Source organism: Dermochelys coriacea, chromosome 7, assembly GCF_009764565.3.
Source record: "Dermochelys coriacea isolate rDerCor1 chromosome 7, rDerCor1.pri.v4, whole genome shotgun sequence".
Classification (NCBI taxonomy): Eukaryota; Metazoa; Chordata; order Testudines; family Dermochelyidae; genus Dermochelys; species Dermochelys coriacea.
This window is the reverse complement of record NC_050074.1, coordinates 114413783-114433729: the sequence shown is the minus strand read 5'-3', so window position 1 is coordinate 114433729 and position 19947 is coordinate 114413783. Positions and strand designations below refer to the sequence as shown.

Genomic DNA, 19947 nt, shown 5'->3' with positions numbered 1-19947 from the left:
CTTCAAGCCAGCACCCCCAGCACCAATGGCAACTGGAACCAGCCACTGTCAGAGATGTGATACTGGACCGGATCTCATGATCCTATGATTATTGGATAATGATTTACCAATATCTGCCTTCTCATCAATTTATGAGCAAATACAACTGGATGCTTGAGCAGTTCTATCGGTGAGGTTAAATGAGACATTCATACTCATTCCTCAATGCAGATTTGCAATTGCTATAGTATTTAATGCTTTGCCTTTGCTACCACCTCCGGAATCCTTCCTCTTGACAAATCTCCATTGCTAAGCAAGGCATTTCTGAGAGGGCTTCTTGGTTCTAACCAAGGGCCCACACTTCTACATTTGATCGTTCAAATGAGGAACAATAATAAACTTCAGTAGGAAAGTATATTTAGGAACTTGCTTCCTTACCTCAAGCCGGGTTCTGTCTACATCCCGTAATATTTTATTTCGCCCTCTGTTGGTCACCATGAGCATTTCATATGGAAAAATCTGTTCGTGTATAAGAGGGATGGGGGGAGGAGGGAGAAGAGACGTATTTACATTCAAAAACAAAAGAACATATATGTATTCTTCACCCAACCACACAACCACTGTTCTTAGAAGGAAATTACAAAACTATAAAAAAAAAAAGCTTCAAGTTGCCTGAAAGTGAAGTCCAGTCTGGCTTGAACAAATACTCCTTCGCTAACAAAACCAAGTCAACCACATTTTGTAAATACATTACCCGTCAGCACCATTTTCAGAGATGTGTATATCCACACTTCCCACAGACTTATATAAAAGGTACAATATATACATTTGTTTTTAGCCACAAAGATGCATCTCTAGTCAATTTTTTGCCACTTGGTAAGTTAGCATGGAGTTTTTTAGGTATAAATATATATACTGCATTCATGAACACTTCTGATGGTTGCAATAATTTGCACAGTTCTAAGGAAAAGAACTAATGTTTATTGTACTTCAACCACCACCACCTGAAAATAGTCAGAAAAAGTAGCATCTCTTAACAACTTTGTTAGTTACCACATTGGGCCTTGTGTTGAATGAAATTTATCAGATGAATTATTTTCATGTTGTTTGCTGATTTGTTTACAAACAAATGGGTCCCCAGTGTGCATTTTGACCTTGACATCGATGGATGGATTGCAGAAAAAGGTTTTGTAGTAGGAATTTATCTTGCATGCCTTCCCCTTCTTTAACATGGCATACATCCATTCAATCTTCTATACAATATTTTATGAGGTTCTCTGGTTTGATTAATATTGTACTGAATAGTCAGATATTCCACATTAATCAATTTTTGGGACTAAGGAAGATTATGCTCTTCATTTATTTGGACAGGGTTTAATGCCACAGTTTTAAAATGAAAAGACTTGGAGCTTTTCCTGTCAGCTATTCCCTAATCAATCTAACCCAATCAAAATGATATGCCAAAGAAAGGAATAAATAAAATTTGGTGCCTAAAATAAAGTGCTGGATTCACAGCCCTGGAAACTGAAGCCCTCTGTTTAGTTATCAAATATCTACAGCACAGACAGCAATAGTGCAGGTGTCCCTTTGCCGAGACACCTATGTGTCTTTGCCATAACTTAGAGAGACCATTTCTAATGGTAATGGAACCTCTAATGGTCCACCTCCTATTGTCCATTTCACCTTTGGCCGTTGTGCTGAGCATGCCCACAAGCTTCTCAATTAGGGCCTGACCCAACTCTTATTTAAGTTAATGTGAGTTTTAACATGGGCTTCAGTGCAAATTGGATTAGCCTTTACTGCCAGATGTGGTGGTGGTTTTAGTGATGTGCATATTTGTCCACTGGGGAAAGGACAGAGACCACCAATTCCTCTCACAGAAACCGCTATGCAGCCAGCCAATGTTATAAATACACTTAACATTCTTAGAAATTAAGACTGTCTCTGGTGACAAAATTTTGTATTGTCCTGCCTCACTAAGTTCATTCCATAGCCACCAACTATCCCAACAAATATTTCAGAAGCACAATAAATAAGATTCAGCCATAAATAAACATACCATTGAGTTTATTGTAGTTAATAACTTAAATAATGTGTACTTAACCATATCTTACAACCAGTATGTCTTAGTAGAGTCTGACATTCTCATAACTGTACAATTAGTTCTACTTTATAATTTAAGAGTTACATTGTTTCTATTCAACACTTAAAATAACTACAATATACAATTTTATATGAAAAAGTGTAACTTGTCATAAAATAACCACAGTGAACACAGGGAAAGCTTATTTCAAAGGTTTGAGGTCATCGTCACGTTTTATATTTAAAAATTCACTACATAGCATAGTTCATAATTCTTGGTTTCAGAATACACAAACTCTAACCCCTTTTGAGGTACCCTTTGCTTGTTTCTATTGGGTGAAGTTTCGTGAAATTCACTGATTTCCACATCCCATATTTTTCATGGGCAATAAACACACATTTTGAGCCAGATCCTCAGCTCATTTAAGTTGGTGTTGGCAAGTTAATTGAGCTACACCAATTTACAGTAGCTGAGAACCTGGCCCTACATTATTAAATGTCAACACAAACTAAACTTTAACTTCAGCAAAATTCCCATAAATTTTACCCTTAGGAAAATGTCAGAATTTGCCACTCAAAGGAAGAACAACAGTTATTTAAAAATATATTACCTGGGTCCATCAACAGAAATGGTGGCTGTAAGGAGTTATATTGCATCAAAGCAGGCATTATATTGGAATAAGGAGCCAGAATAAAGCAGGATCTAGGGAGTGGTGAATTCCCCAAGGTAGATATATAAATATATTTTTACAATATGCATTTCATTTAGGTCAAGGCTTATGAAGCCAGGGGATTGGGCCTTCTATAATATGTCTGATGCTGGCTCAAAATCAGAAAAGGCAATGTTGTCTGTAAAAATTGCTCACCCTAAAGGCAGAAACATCAACCCTTAGGATTTTGGCAAAACCATAGTTTTTCAGCAGGTTAACCATCAATAGAGAAATATACACAATGTAAAACACAGCTCTAATTGAATCCCTCTCACTATTAACACTCCGTTTCAGTCCCAAAATGCCTTTAGCCACAGTTGTAAAGTATTACATTTTATAGCGAGGTGATACCATCCCTTTCTCAACAAACACCCTAAGAATCCCTCTTTTCAAAATGGAATTTAGGGCTGATGAAGGCAGTTGGACTGACAGCCCTGGAGATGTGAGTCTGTTATTCATTGTTAGAACAGGTACAGTATGGGCACCAGCAGCGCAAGCTTCCTACCATCTGTCTCACTTCTCAAGCTCTTCAAAACTGGGACTGTCCCATAAAATTCAGTAGAGATGGCAGCTCAATGGCTAGATGGATTACTTGGGTGCTCCAGCCTCTTTGCCTGCTTAAGACTTTGGCTTCTCTACTGAGGCTACCAACTTGGGGTCTCAGTTTGTGCCAATTTAAATGATAGCTAATTTGGGATGGTGCCATCTGCAGGCTAGGAAATGGACTAAAACTCCCCCGCAACTCCCAATTCATTTCTCATAAGCCACATTTCACATTAGTGGGTAACAATCTTCTCCCTGTGACTATTAACAGTAATGACTAAGAACAATGCCTCTCCTTACTTCCTTCACTATGTTTTACACGAAAATCCAAGATATTGTAGAACCATAAGAGTTGAGTGTAATCTAGTCACATGGGGATTAATGCACCTGGGTCACATGAGTCATGAGAGTGTTTCATTTGAATACTGAGAAATGACAGATTTTGGTGAGCACGCATCAGTCTAAATGCTTGTGTGGGAAACGGAGGTACACCTAAGGAATGTTCCTCTTGGTCACACAGGAGTCATCTGGAGATTATACAGGGCTTCTGCCAACTGGACAGGTAGGTGTGCCAATCTGTTACATACAGTACCATCAAGGCAGGTGCTGTACTAATACACAGGAAAAGATGCACTGCTGCTGTCCCTCACCATTGTGTTTCAATTACTCTCGAAAATAATGTTTTCATGCTTCCCTTTTGGCTCACTATACCATTCAAACAGGATTGGAAATAAATTGAAAGAGAGAATCTCAGAAAGGCAGTGAGCTTTGCTCAAAAGCAGAGGCGGGGAAAATGCATCTGTTCACTGCAGCAGGCAGCTTCACATTATCTCTTAATAAGGAGAATGATCTCTTCTTATGGGTTAGCATGCACCCCTAGAAAGGTGTGTTGCTTTAACCCACAGGTTTCAGATGTACTGTAAGGAGAGGCATAACAGCTATGCTGATAACTGCATTTGTTTTACTAACAAGCAGCATACACAGTTGGGTAAGTTGGACAATGCCTGTGTATAAATGACTTCTCTTCCTGCTCCAATAACTTGAGTATCAAACCCTATTTAACTTTTAGGATCTGATGCTCATTTATACCAAGGCTTCTTTCCACAGCTGGAGTGATATAAAGAGGCCCTAGTATGAGAATTAAGCCCTTCCCTTTCCACTAATACTCTGTAACTAACCCTGCCTCACTGCAGTTAAATATGCCTGTTCCTGAGTTATGCGTCTATCCAGGTTTAAGCACTGTGGGTTCCTGCTGTTTTGGCTCTTTGAATCACAGCTGTACAGGGAATGAGCTGCATTTGGCATCACTCAAGCACTTTCAGCCTCTCAATGTTGCCCTCTGAAATCCCTGCTTGGGGCTGCACACTGTGGCTGCTCTTGTCCCACCCCTGAAGCAGACAGGAGGCACACCCATGCAAGGTGAGGGACAGCACAGAGAGAGAGATTTGGCACATAAGGAGCAATGATTGGGATGAGGGAAAGAGAAACAACAGGGAGTCAAGACATTTCCTATAGTATCTCATCTGCAGTACATAGTCAAACCTTCACTGTCTCGAAGGAAAGTGAATAATAGCTGCACTTGCCTTTGGTTCCAACATGTTAGGCATAGACACTCCTCTGTCCATTCTCATTCCGGGGACATGACCATCCGTGAGGGACTGCATCGGATACAGGTATACGTCAGACACACAGGTTACACATACACACACACACAGGGAAAAGGTACTTATGTAATGGTGAAAACAGAGGTGAATTTATGCTCAAACTTTCTGCAAATCTTAACAATTAATCTTACCATATGGAACACTGTCATAACTCCGGCTTATTATTTTTCTAAGGTGAGGTCTGGATCCCATCTCCAATTTTCCTTCCCTCAAAGGCTCTGATCTGCTCTTGGCTCAGTAGGCCTGGACATGGATCACTGTGAAACCCATCCATACCACTCCCAATCAACCAGGGGGTTACTACAGAGTGGCCACACCTTTCCTGTCTCCATGGCTTCCTCTGTGGGCTTGCAGCTTGGAACCTCAACTCAGACATAGGCGCCGACTCTGTAGGTGCTCCGGGGCTGGAGCGCAGATGGGGAAAAATTGGTGGGTGCAGAGCACCCACTGGCAGCTCCCCACCCCAGCTCACCTCCGCCTCCGCTCCACCTCCACCTTCTCCCCTGAGTGCGTTTCCGCATCCTGCTTCTCCCCACTCCCTCCCAGTGCTTGCGCTGCAAAACAGCTGTTTTGCATGGCAAGTCTGAGAGGGAGGGAGGGGGAGGAGGAGGAACGCGGTGCACTTGGGGAAGAGGCGGGGACAGGGCAGGGATTTAGGGAGGGATCTAATAGGGGCAGGGAGAGGGCGGAGTCGGGGCGGGGCTGGGGCACAAGCACCCACCGGCGCCAGTTCAAGTTGGCGCCTGTGAACTCAGATCCCACATGACAATATGTCTAGGCACTATTAAACCACTGGGCCACGCTGCCTCTTGCAACTGTCACTTTATCACTTGGATAGTGTTAGAGTGTGGCTTTACTCTGAAAAAATGACTGCAAAAATGGCACCATGAAATTCCTCTCAAGTCTTTTTTCTCATAACAAACGGCACTCAGTTATATCGGATATGCTCAGTTGACAAGTAAAATGGTGTCATTTCTAACTGCAAACTCTACCTGTATGTGACAGTCAATCTGAGTTCTTTCCATTTCACACATAATCAGTAATAAAGGCTTTGCAGGTCCTATTACAAAGGCTCTGTTACACCTGTGTATCCTACTTTTCCATTTTATCTTCATTGACACCTGGGAAAACCTAATGCCTTTCCCACAGGAACAACTGATTGAAATTTAGGGTAACTCCCACTAAAGTCAATGGAAAGAGATTCTTTGACCTTAGTTAGAGTTAATTCGTGCATTTAATGAACAATTCTGCTGAATATGTACCAGCATGAATAGACTCCAGTTTACACTCTGCTAGGTGTATTGGCTCTACAGTGATAGCAAGTGAAAAAGTAGCATCAACTTATTTTTGTCACAATAGGCAGATTTTACTGGGAATGCACAAAGGAGGCAGCTCTTGGTTAAGAAGGTGCCATTTCTACATAGTTACTGTTCATAGCATAACCACACTTTAAGCATAATGCATGGCATGACAAATATATCTTGTAATCTGTTATCCTCTCACTGCAGATCCGTCTTTGATATGGTACATAATCAATTTTCCCAAGTATTTAAATTATAATAATTATTTAGCATTTATATTGCCATAGCGCCTACAGGCCAACCATGTTGGGGCTTCATTGTGCTAGGTGCTGTACAAATACGTATTATTGTGAACATTCATTAAGATATGCAATGGCAAAAAGTTATCACTGGGATCCGGAGAGGAGGGGCTGGCACTTGCAAGAGCATCTACTGCTGGAAGATCTATGGTGACAGCATCATAGGAGGCCACTGGCCAGCTTTCTCAGCTGGAGGATGAATTCCATGTTCACAGCCACAGACAAAAAGGGAGAGTTTAGGGCTTGTAGTATGGAAGATGGGGGCCCCCAGAATGAAGAAGAATGTGTCTAGACCACCCTTTGGTTGGGACAAGACATCGGGAGAGAGAACCCATGCTCAGATGCCAAGAAGGAACCACTACAGATAACTTTCATTTCAACATCAATTAGCTTTACAAAGCAGGTCACAAAAATGGTGTGCGGGCCTCCTCACCCATACAGTTCTGGGGCTGTACCAGGAAGAATCTTAGCTGTGCCTGTCTCTTGTTGATACAAGTCTACATCGTTGATTATGCTTAAACATGCAGATAAACTGAACAAATGTCTTTAAAAAACCCTTCCCTGTAGCAGTAATTCAGACTTGAATAACAGAGTGGATGTTTTTATCTCTGCTGTCAGTTGAAGGATGAAAACCCGTACTCTACCTGGAAATCTGAAAAGCAAAGGGAAATCTCGTCAGCATTAGAATGCGGAAGAACATGGATTGGTCACAAACACCGAACAGAAAATTTTAATTGTTCAGCAAAAGCAATATCAGATCAGTTTGCAGACTCCAGCAGACATCCATTTGCTGTTCACCACTTTGATACTATTGATGTTTTTCAGAGATATTGGAAGATAGTTGCTATCAATTCACAAAAGGGTGCATTAGCTCCAGTAACTCTTTTCAGCTTATTTTATAATTAAACATGAAAAAGGTAACAGTCTCTCTGTCCCAGTCAATCTACAGTGTTGTAACTGATGTGATGTACTGATGTTGCTGGGGATAGGTCAGAATTTTTGATTGACTTGAATCGAAAGGCCTGATCCAGTTTCTACTGAAAGTCAAGGGAAAGATTTAAGGGAGAAGGGAATTAGAATCTAAGACCTTATCCAAATGAGAAAACTGTACCAATTTAATGACATTGGTTTAGAAATTGGCTTAATTAAATGCAACATCCTATACATTAGTTAAACCTAGGGCTGTCAAGCGATTAGAAAAAACTAATCACGATTAAACGCACTGTTAAAGAATAATAGAATGCCATTTATTAAAATATTTTTGGATGTTTTCTACTTTTCAAATATATTGATTTTAATTACCACACAAAATACAAAGTGTACAGTGCTCACTTTATATTATTATTATTGATTATAAATATTTGCACAGTAAAAAACAAAAGAAATAGTATTTTTCAATTCACCTAATACAAGTACTGTAATGCAATCTCTTTATCATGAAAGTTGAACTTACAAATGTAGAATTATGTACAAAAAAATAACTGCATTCAAACATGAAAATGTAAAACTTAGGAGCCTACAAGTCTATTCAGTCCTACTTCTTGTTCAGCCAATCAGTCAAACAAGTTCATTTGCAGGAGATAATGCTGCCCACTTTTTGTTTACAGTGTCACCTGAAAGTGAGGACAGTTGTTCTCATGGTACTGTTGTAGCTGGCATCGCAAGATATTTACATGCCAGATGCACTAAAGATTTATATGTCCCTTCATGCTTCAACCATCCTTCCAGAGGACATGCGTCCATGCCAATGACAGGTTCTGCTCGACAACGACCCAAAGTAGTGCGGACTGATGTATATTCATTTTCATCATCTGAGTCAGATGCCACCAGCAGAAGGTTGATTTTCTTTTTTGGGTGGTTCAGTTCTGTAGTTTCTGCATCGGAGTGTTGCTCCTTTAAGACTTCTGAAAGGATCCTCCACACCTCATCCCTCTCAGATTTTGGAAGGCACTTCAGATTCTTAAACCTTGGCTTGAGTGCTGTAACTATCTTTAGAAATCTCACATTGGTTCCTTCTTTGCATTTTGTCAAATCTGCAGTGAAAGTGTTCTTAAAATGAACAACATTTGCTGGGTCATCATCCGAAACTGCTATAATATGAAATACATGGCAGAATGTGGGTAAAATAGAGCAGGATACATACTATTCTCCCCCAAGGAGTTCACTCACAAATTTAATTAATGCGTTTTTTTTTAATAAGTGTCACCAGCATGGAAGCATGTCCTCTGGAATGGTGGCCGAAGTATGAAGGGGCATATGAACGTTTAGCATATCTGGCACGTAAATACCTTGCAATGCCAACTACAAAAGTGCCATGTGAATGCCTGTTCTCACTTTCAGGTGACACTGTAAATAAGAAGTGGGAAGCATTATGTCCCGTAAATGTAAACACACTTGTTTGTCTTAGTGATTGGCTGAACAAGAAGTAGGATTGAGTGGACTTGTAGGCGCTAAAGTTTTACATTGTTTTGGGATTTTTGAGTGCAGTTATGCAACAAAAAAAATCTGCATTTGTAAATTGCACTTTCACGATAAAGAGATTGCACTACAGTACTTGTATGAGGTGAATTGAAAAATTGTTTATCATTTTTACAGCACAAATTTTTGTAATAAAAATAATATAAAGTGAGCACTGTACACTTTGTATTCTGTGTTGTAATTGAAATAAATATATTTGAAAATGTAGAAAAACATCAAAACATATTTAGTAAATTTCAATTGGTATTCTATTGTTTAGCAGTGTGATTAAAAGTGTGATTCATCGTGATACATTTTTTAAATTGCGACTAATTTTTTTTTACTTAATCACATGAGTTAACTGCGATTAATTGACAGTCCTAGTTAAATCAGTACATGCTTCCTGTGCAAGTCCTAAGTCATTATGGTAAAGAATATAAGCACTAGGGCATAGCTAGTAGAAATATATTTCTTGTGGGTCAATTCAAGTAACGTTCATAAGTACAAAAGTGCAAATTATTATTTAAAGTAATCACCATCAAAATATTAGTCTCTGCAAGTGCATTGAACTCCCATCATATCAGCAAACATGGCACTCCTATCGGCATTGCAGTACTGCTATGCCTCACAGAGCAAAGAGTAGGGACCCATCTGTCTCTCATGGGATTTTCTAACTGTCCCTGAGCCACAGAGTCCTACTGTAGATAGGTCTGGGGGGAATCTCACAAAAAGCTTATTCCAAACCCATTCGATTCAATTGGAAAACTTTCACTGAGTCAAAAATTGCAATGTTTCAAATTATACAAACATTTTTGGTGGACATTTTCAGACTGTTTGAAAAGGTATCTTTTTAAAAAAAGAACCCAACAAATTGTTTTAGCTGGCTCTATGCATTTTACAGTACAAATAGGATCGAAGAGTGAGATTGTCAAAGGGATCTGCAGGAACTCCCACTGAAAGTCAGAAGCTGCACAACAAGATGATGGCAGAGCTGGGAACAGAACCCAGAAATCCTAACTAACCTTAGCCAGAGGCCCACTCCCCTAATGTGACATTTACAGAAAGTAAGTTCATATTCTCTGTGTACAGGGTACAAAATATACATGCAGTACTTAGCTACTCTGCTGCATGCTGTTATGCCGGACATTGGGCAGGGTCCCTTCACTTGCAGAGGAGAGCTGAATATCCAACATAAACCACATTCTAGGAGTAGTGAAGAAAATGTCATAGGGAATAGGAGAGCTTTCAGCTAACTAACTCAGATGTACCTGACCAGTTGTCCATCCCTGGCTAGATCCATCTTGAGAAATACTGTATAATCATGCCTGGAGCAGTACATGCCTATTGATACATATAACATACTTCTGAACGATCCCTAAAGCCTTTAGCACATGCAGAATTTGCTGTTTGACTTTTTAGTACTAAGGAGGAGGACTGTCTGTCTCCATATTTAGTAGAAATGCAGATATTAAAAAGTACCAGTTGTTTCTGTTCTGATGTGTATAACAAAAGTCAGAGAGAAGAAAACAAGTGTAGGCTCTGCACTGTTTAATACAGATGAGGCCCAGAGAAGCTGGTTTGATTTTCATCCTGTAGGCTTCTCCATCAACTGACTGATTCATCCAGTCTCCTGATGTTTTACAAGGCTATGAAATACCTGACGTGCTTTGTAGGTCTAGGATAGCTCACTGAAACTCCTAGATGCTACATTTGTGAACACAAATGGCTGGGTCCACACATATGGGACCATCATTTCTGCTTGAATGCACTGAAGATTATCCCAAGAGCTTCCTCACTTGTCAGATAAGCAGTTAACCTCACTGGCACTAGGACCTGGGATTTCCCAACATTAAGACCTTTTGGAAAAGGGGAGAAACCACAATAAATAGCAGAAGGCAGCTCAGCAAACCCAGCTGCATCATGTAATGAGGCCTGAGTTCACAGTCCCATCCATTTTCTAAGCCTAAGATTACATGACAACTTCAGCCATGCTTTTGTAGCCAGGTCATGACACCCACATCGGACCTGTTACCACAAACAGGTTGAGCTGTGAGCACTCATGAGCTTTTTGCTCAGTGCAACCATCTGTCAACCTTGACTGAGCATGCACACCCCCATCAGTATCTGACAGTGTTCGCATTATGGGAAAATCAGAGCACCTCTGAGTTCTGGGTTGGCAGCTACACAGGGCAGTACAAGCAGCATATGGGACAAAGCATTCTGGAGTGTTCTACCGAACAATAGGGAGGAAGAAAGTCTGGCCAGTCCAGTTACACTGGCATGGTTGTGGGACCCATAGGAGCAGAAAATAATATTATGATCTCCTCAGACATTGATGAGACAGCCAAGCCCACTGTCCTGCATGACACATGGTTAGTTGTCACCACTACTAACCATGTAGTTAACGTGATTCATGGGAACACAAACCTCGTTTAAAACTAACCATTTTTTACATGCTCATTTACAAGTCAGGATGCAGATAGGGCCTGATTCATAGTTGAAAAGCTGAATGAAGGACACCTTCCCTTCCCCTTCACCATACTATAGCAATGTTCCCTGGCTGGAGAGGCCTACATGGGACTCTCTTCACCGCCCCAAAAGGCTACTCCAAGAAGAGGCATGCCATGTTGCCACTGTGGTTCTCCTGGTGGTTGCCAGTTTATGGAGCACTGACACTGGCAGCACGACCTCTAAAGTGACTGGGCTGGCCCTCAAAAGGTGAAGTTAAAAAAATGTTTTAAAAGGACAAAAAGTGTTTCTCCTGCTTCAGAGAGGATTAACTCCCCTGTGAAATCTTGCATCACTTCATGCTTTGGCATCTGCGCGCCATAATCAATGCAACTTCTGACTAACTGCAGTAATGGCAAGTGATGTATACAAAGGGCCCAATTCCAGTCTCACTCTCAGCACTTGTACACAACGTACGTAGCCTGTGGAATTGATCCTGATTTACACCAGCATAGCAGATATGGGAACCAGACCCAATACACTCATGTGCCCAAGCTTTCAGATTGAACCCAAGACATGGACATGTTGGCCACTGCAGTCCCAGACTCATTTGTAAACTAAAAAACGGAGCCCACACCTCTGAGCAGCAGATCAAGGAGTGCTTTGTAACAGCACCATGTCATTTTTACCTGATACATTTCTCACAACAGAAACACAACAATATGGAGCATGACTCTAGGGCTTTGTGTGTTCAAAGCACTTTGTAAATATTAATCATGAACACATTTTACTGATGAGGAGACTGGGGCACTGGCAGGTTACATGTCTGGCCCAAAGTCACACAGCAAGCCAGTGGCAGCGCTAGGATTAGAATTTAGCGCTCCCTAGCTCCTAATCTTGTGGCTCATGGTGGCAGACCATGCTGCTCATGGTGTATAATTTGCAGCTCTATAATATAGCAAAACAGAACTCAGTGGACATCCCTGAATAAATACATAAGGTTTGATTCTCATTTGCACTGAGACCCCTTTGCACTGCTAGAACAGATCCTTGCTGTAAATGAGACTCTAACCCATAAAGTGGTTAGGAAAAAAAATGCTGACAAATGTCTGCACATTTTACGTTAACTCTGGAGTTTACCAGACAAGGGTAAAAATTGAGACGCAGACAGGAGACCAACCACATTTGATGCCTTAAAAGGAACTGCAGAAACCAAAGCAAGAGTCACAGCTCACTCAGGGACCAAAGCAAAATAAGAAAAAAACAAAAAACTAAAACAACTCAGTCTTACCTCGAACACCACCGCTCACATCCCCATAACTATTGTACTGACCAAAGTCTGTAGACACCGGCTGTAACAGGAAGGAAAACATGGACATATGAATGCACAGTTCACATATGTATGACTGTGCAGGTATTTCTCATACAAAGGCCTTCAGCTCTCAGGTCTTGCTGCACAGTACACATCACTAGCAGAATCTAGTCAATGGGGAGGGGCAAGGTTCTTGGTAGCAGGTGGTTTTTGTTCTGCTGATGTTAGTTTTAAAAGAAAGATTGATCCAATTTATAGACCTTTTGGGATCAATAGGGAAATAAATATGCAGACTGTACATTAACTCCACCTTCTGATTCCCCACACTGCTGCCATCTTACCCTGTGCAGTCCATTTCTTCCATATCCAGGGAGGGAGGAGGTTTTGGAGGCCGAGGCATGTAAGGCTGAATGGGGAGGAGAGAAAAGTCCTATTAAAACACCAAAAATCCACTGGAAACTCAAAGTCAGAACATTTGGGGAAGCAGTTCTCAAACTGTGGATTGAGACCCCAAAATGGGTTGTGACCCCATTTTAATGGGGTCACCAGGGCCGGCGTTAGATTTGCTGGGGCCTGGGATGGAAGCCGAATCCAAGCCCCATCGCCCAGGGCTGCAGTTGAAGCCCCAGGGCTTCTTCAGCCCTGGATGGTGGAGCTCAGGTTACAGCCTCCCTGCCAGGGCTGAAGCCCTCGAGCTTTGGCTTTGGCCCCGCTGCTAGGGTGGCAGTGCTCTGGCTTTGGCCAACCCACTTGGGGCAGCGGTGCTCGGGCTTCGATTGCCCTTCCCAGGGCCGTGTAATAATTTTTGTTGTCAGAAGGGGTAGCGGTACAATGAAGTTTGAGAAACGGCATAGACTTTGGAAAGCAAACATTGACAACCTGGCTAAGAGAGCCAAATATGTACCCAACCACATGACTTCATTGGGAGCAGGATTCGAGTGATAGTAATGGCTGAACCTCAACTCTAAGTTGGGGGCTTTGGATTGGTTAAGCATCTAGCTTCAAAGCTTATCCCAGCTGGGTTAGGAAATCCTGCATGACCAGATCACAGGTTCCACCACTCCTGGTTTCATCTAAAATAGCAAGGAAACAGGCTTTCCTGTGGTACCACGGTGCTTCTGCTTAATGTCTTAGCTGATGCCAGAAAGTGCAGCGGCACGATGGCATTTCTTTGGCTTTCAGTTTTAAGTGGGTGGTCATATGGTCCTACAGTAGTGCCTCTGGAGTTAACATTGTAATTCATTTTCCATTACAGGGACTTTCTTCTCTCTTCCCCACAATTAGCACCCCTCTCCACTTCCTCAGACACCCAGAAATGTGACTCTCTAGCCAGTGCATTTGCTCATCTTTGTGACCTCTGATATTATTAGAAAGACACCAGCCCTGTGACCATGAAAGGTCACAGGAGAGATCTGAGCCCTAGCCTGGTTCTTCTCTTCCTGACCAATAAGGGCTTGCAGTGCTGTAGAGACAGCATACTCATATAACATGGAAGAACAGAGAGTTTTATCTTGCTGTGCAGCCATCCACGAGAATGATGGAATAATGGCAATGACAGGTTCCACAGGGAGCTGCTCTTGATTTTTCTTGGCTTGGAGCAGACTTATGATGCAGGGCCCTGAGGGCAAGGAGAATGAAGTAAAACAGGTGAGGAATAATCCTTGGAGCTCTGAGAAGGGCACATAGGTACACCAGGGATAAAAGAATATATTAAAAATATATATACATAAAAGGCCAAACTCTTGGCTGCATCACTGACCTCCCTGTAAGCAAACAGTTAAAGACAGCTGATACTTTTGCCTTTTCTCTGGAATGTAATGTATCCGATTGAAATGCTAGCTTAGATAGACAGACATTGACTCGCTAGGATCCAGCACTTTGGAATGTGTTGCCCTGCTCTCTAAGGCATTGCTGATTTCCTCTTCCCCTGTGGGAAAGGTTAAAAGGCTATGTGAAGCTCAAGTTTAGGCAAGGTGTGTTTAGTTTGTTGTAATTTAATAAGCTAGCCCACTAGTTTGTGATAAGTGTCCGCAATGCAGTTACCAGGGCCAAACTTTACATCACACATTATGTATATAAGGAGTTATTCCTCCAAGAAGTTCCTTCTAAAATCCTCAATTTAATATTATTTCTAGATTAAACAATAAAGCCAACAGATATAGACCAAGATTTTCAGGAGTGAAAGCCCAGGATCCAGGTACACACCATGTGGGCTTCCATGGACCATTTAGAGATAGTTTTCACCTCTGTTGCTTACATGAATTAACTCGAGAATCATAACGACTGGCTGAAAGAGCTGGCCTATCGCGAGTCTCCTTTTCCATTTCTTCTTTTAGTATTAATTGCCCGAGACCAGAGTTAAGCTATAAATGGGAAGAAAAAAAAATATATTAGCAAAATACAATGGTGGATTGGTTTATTAAAACAATTGAAATTGCTTATGAAAAGTCTGTCCACGGTGCACAGTGGAGGATTTTGAAGATTCGGAAATAGTATTAAGATAAGCCTATAACAACCTTCATAAGCTGCTCCTCCTGTAGCTGCCGACGTCTCTGTAGCTCTTCATCTTCTTCCTCTCTGCCACTTGATCTGCGTCTCATGTCGGCTCCTGCTTCCATAAAACCATGGTACAAAGAGAGCTTTCTCATATCAGTCCCACCACACCAGAAACATAAGGACTACTACACATTATGACCTAACTTAGTTTGCTAAATAAATAAAAAAAATAAATGCAAAACCTTTTCAAAATCTACCCTTAATCCAAATGAACACTGAGCAAGTCAACCCACTGCCATCACCCTTCTGGTCTCACACTATCCACAGCGAGAAGTTATACTAAATAGAACACTGGTTCCCAAACTGTTTAGGCTTCCTTATCAGTTTAGACTTCGAAACCCTTGGTTGCACTAGGCAGTGCATCCCACCTCCCAAAAATATGCACATACTCTAACTAGAAATGGAGTTTGGGCTACTCCAAAACCCACTTACATAGCAATGAGGCTGGAGCTGTTTGAAGTCCCAGTTTCACCACTGCAAGATTGGAGTTTGGAGTAGCTAAAGCTTCACACTTGCTTAGAATACCCCCAAGTGAACAGAACGAAAGCAGCAGTGGTGTTCCAGGACCTAGCACAGAGGCTTGCAATCAGCTTAAGAGAGAGGGGAAGCCTCAATCACCAGTCACAGAGACTTGGCTTTAAAAGCACTGGTACATGTACCAAAATGGCCGAGAACAATAGGTCTGATTCTCATTTACACAAAGGCCACTTTACACCACATTGACAGAATGGAGGGGTCTCAAAGTAGGTATGAATTATATTCAATCCACTCTGTGGCCAATTTAGACCACCAAAGTAAAGCAGCCGTAGAGTAAATGAGAATCAGGTTCAATGATTTTTTTAGAACATAGTCATGAACAGGCTACAGGCAGTTTTGATGACAGCAGTATTCTCCCTCTGTGGGCCAAATCCTGAATTCCTGACTAATTTTTCAATCCGTCCTAATTCAGTCAAAGTTCTCATTATAACCAAATGGGAGTTTTTGAGTAAAAACCAAACCCTGCAATTGAACCATTAGGATGCTGAAATTCAACACAATATTATACAGGGAACTGTAAAATCGCGCTAGCATGGAGGTAGCTAAAAGGTTACAGAGGTTAAGATTTGTTTGCTAAACATGCCATTTTCCTCAGTCTTTCTGTAGAGTTTTCTGCAGAATAATAGGAATACACATTTTTTATTTTTCAATTGTTCGGTCCAGTTTAGCTCTGTATGGAAAACATCACACTCAGTAAATCAGGCACCCAACCTAAACACGGATTCAAGAGTTTGTTTTTAATCATGTCAATTAATATGTAAATGATCCACTTACTGCCGAGTACAGAAAAGCCCCGAGTGCATTAGGGCCAATACAGTTTCTGCACAGTCATGTTTAGTTTCTCAGGAAAAATAGAGCAACCTGAGAGCCAATGTATGAAGCAATTTTATTTAAAATAGTAACAATCAAGATGCAGTCCATTGGCAGGTGGGTAATGGACTGGGAGGAGGTGATGACCCATCACAGACAAACACCACATTACGTTATAGTTATCATTGGTGTTATAATGAAAGATTAAAAATACCCATGAATTATCGATTTGATGTTACAGGTTGTGAAGTTTCAATTGGCATGTAGAAGGTATTTCTAGTGAATTGATTCCCTCTACATTAGCCATTCATATTATTTGCCTCATCTCACACCACTGAATTCCTAACCCTTGTTACAGTTCTGTGAACAGTTACACGGAATGTACTGTTGAGTGTCAAACTCTTCACACAAAACTGAAATAACCAACCTAAAGAGTTTGCTTTGTGCATCTCTAAAGAAATAATGTTTAAATTAGCTGCCTAGCATCCCTTCTGGTCAGGAATCATTAAAAGCACAAAGAAAAAGACATAAAAAAAATGATTGTGTATGTGATTCAAAGAAAACACAATGAATGAGACACCTGAAGTGTAATAACATGGAAAAGAAAGATATACATTCTGTGGATGCGGTGTAGATGAGAAAAACAACTTTTACGCTGGTCTCATTCAGAAGGTATCTATGCAATGACTGTTCCTTCACAGTGCTCATCATTGCCACAGAAAAAGCTCCATGGCCAGAGAAATGACATTCTTTACAAATACATTTACTGTTAGCATAGAACTAGAATGTGAAATAATTAATAACTGAAAGAAGTCAGGCTTCTATGATGCATTCAAGACATTGAACCGCCCATAACCAATTGCACAGTATGCATCTCCTCTATGGGAGAATGTCCATGTTAACAGTCCCAAAGTTCTTTTATGAGACCTGTTTTCTTTGCTATTATTATTTACAGCACAGGCATCCACAGAGGCCCCAATCAGATTCAAGGCCTCAATGTGCTATGTGGTGAACAGAGGTAGACACAGTTCCTGCCCCCGAGAGCTTACAGTTTCAATATTAATCTAATTTATTTATATGTACCTCTTAATCCATGTCACTTAGTTCATTGTTTTTTGCATACCTACAGCCGCAAGTGAGGGAGGACCTGGCCAGTGGTCTGTCTCAATCTTTGGTATCTCGTTGGGTTCTGGAGCATGGGCTGCTGGGAACTTGGAGGACTTGATGATATCCTCGGAGGACTTGGTCTGTGCTGCCAAAGCAGTTGCATCTAGATGGCAATCAGGGGAACTTAGCTATGTTATAGCTTACATCAGTGTCATGGTTTTCCTTACTTCGTTAATATTTTATACTCTACAGCTGTTCAGTTATTAAAAGTGTATGCACTGATCTTTTGGCTTCCTAGTTTCAGCTTGCAGTACATTAAATTCTTCCCCGCATTAATGTCTTAGAATCAAATCTATGCTCTCCCCCTCTGCACAAAATACAGGATTTCAGTGGAGTAGCACCCAGTTAAAATGATTAGACAGATAGAGGGAACTCAGGCAAATACATCAAGCAGTATTTCGCTGTATCTTCTGGCGATAGCTGATCATTAATGAAGCCGTCAGTGTGCTGACTTGTCTTCCCTTTAGGGCAAGAAACCAGGAATAGTTCAGTGGAGCTGCACTAATTTTAATTCCACCACATTTAAGAACATTTCCTATGCTGCTGTGAAAAACTGCAAGAGCAAAGGGGTCTGTAGCAAGCAGAGAAAGGTGTTTATCACTCGAACATCTCTGCTGCATCTAGTAACTCATTCAAGTTCAGTAACAAAAGTGAGCTTGAGTTTAGTAATAAACGTTAAATTCTATTCAGATCAACTCAACAGGGAGAGAGACTTCAGAAATTAAATTTACCACTGTACTATATTTAAAAAAAAAATTCATCAGGAATTCCAGAGTCTTATCTCAGCAGTGTGGCACAAATCTAAAATTTAAATTGAGCCAAAGTCTTTTAAAATGATCATATAATGTGGGGATGTGCATTGTGGTTTTTATTTGTTGACCTTAGACAAAAAAATATCTAGTGTTTTACTTTGTATTAAAAACACCCTTGTTACTTCTTAAAATGCAAAATATCAGCCTCAGTCAAGTCATTTTATTTTTGATCAAATTAGAAGATGATTCCTGGACCTACTTTTATTGAAAGACCTCTGCAACTAGGAAGCTGAGACAGATATTTTTCAATAACGGATTCATTCCATTTTAATGTTTACGGCTTTAGTCTGAGATTGTCAAAGCAACATAAGGAATTGGGATACCCTTATTCCCATTGAAATTAACAGGAATTTCACATCTAAATCCTTTAGGCCACTTTGAAAATATCTGTCTTACTGTGTATTGGGAATGTTGGCAATTTTAAGGCAGGGAAAGTTCTATGCATAAACATACAGAAATCTGGAGAAGCTGGTCAGGAGATAACAAAAGCATGACTTCAAACAGTACTGTATTACAATTGGTGAGGTCAGTGGTTAAACATTCACATGTTAATGGGGGGGTGAGAAGACACATAACAAAAACAAAAAATAATATTAAGAAAAATTTTTAAATGAGAATATGGTTTAAAATAATTTTTTTTAAAAGAGGCTCTAAACCTGCAGTAATGGGACTCTGGTTTCTAAACTAGGTCTCCATATTTTTTCTTCCTTGTGAGCTCAGCTGCTCTCTATTAGCTGCTCATCTAAAACTTATGATTCTGTCCATCTGTTACCTAATCCTACAAAGAAACTATACTGGTTGGTGTAGGATCTCTAAAGGCAAATGCAAGAATTCCCTCAGGAAGTATAGTCACATGTGCTTTACCAACATAAAAAAGCTTTTTCCTATTAAACATTCTATATTCATAGCAGAAGGCAATAGTGAATGAATTCAGTAATAACAGGGACCATGTTCCATAGCATCAGGCAGTGGCAAATCAGTTGGCTGGTCCCATCATCATTATTATTATTATTATTATGAGGAATGATAAAACAATGGGCAGCTTGGAAAGAGGTTTAAAGTAGCAATGAAACTGAATATTGGAAAAACAAATAGAATTTGCTATCCAAGCTGCTCCACTGGCTTTGACAATCAAATCAGCTCCCCAGAGATACACTGCATACAACACTTTCAACAATTCTACTTGTTCTTAGCTCTTTTAGCAAATTTGCATTTGGAATACTGGTCTGCCAATAAAAATCTCCATCCTTATGGTGGAAGCAAAGAGTTG

General features: G+C 40.7%; 1 protein-coding gene across 7 annotated transcripts in view; it reads right to left on the bottom strand.

Moving 5' to 3' along the window:
* Nucleotides 1–19947, bottom strand: part of ABLIM1 (actin binding LIM protein 1) — a 323364-nt gene that overhangs the window by 7801 nt on the left and 295616 nt on the right. For 3 of the 7 annotated variants that reach the window (XM_043518174.1, XM_043518176.1, XM_043518175.1), the window contains 8 exons: nucleotides 17822–17968; nucleotides 15312–15403; nucleotides 15053–15158; nucleotides 13137–13201; nucleotides 12775–12835; nucleotides 7223–7230; nucleotides 4898–4972; nucleotides 418–498 (listed from right to left, as the gene is read on the bottom strand). In XM_043518174.1, coding sequence (XP_043374109.1) covers nucleotides 418–498; nucleotides 4898–4972; nucleotides 7223–7230; nucleotides 12775–12835; nucleotides 13137–13201; nucleotides 15053–15158; nucleotides 15312–15403; nucleotides 17822–17968 — 635 coding nt within the window. Of the gene's footprint in view, nucleotides 1–417; nucleotides 499–4897; nucleotides 4973–7222; nucleotides 7231–12774; nucleotides 12836–13136; nucleotides 13202–15052; nucleotides 15159–15311; nucleotides 15407–17821; nucleotides 17969–19947 lie in introns of all 7 variants that reach the window. The other 4 variants (XM_043518178.1, XM_038409058.2, XM_038409055.2 and 1 more) reach the window with 2 other exon arrangements.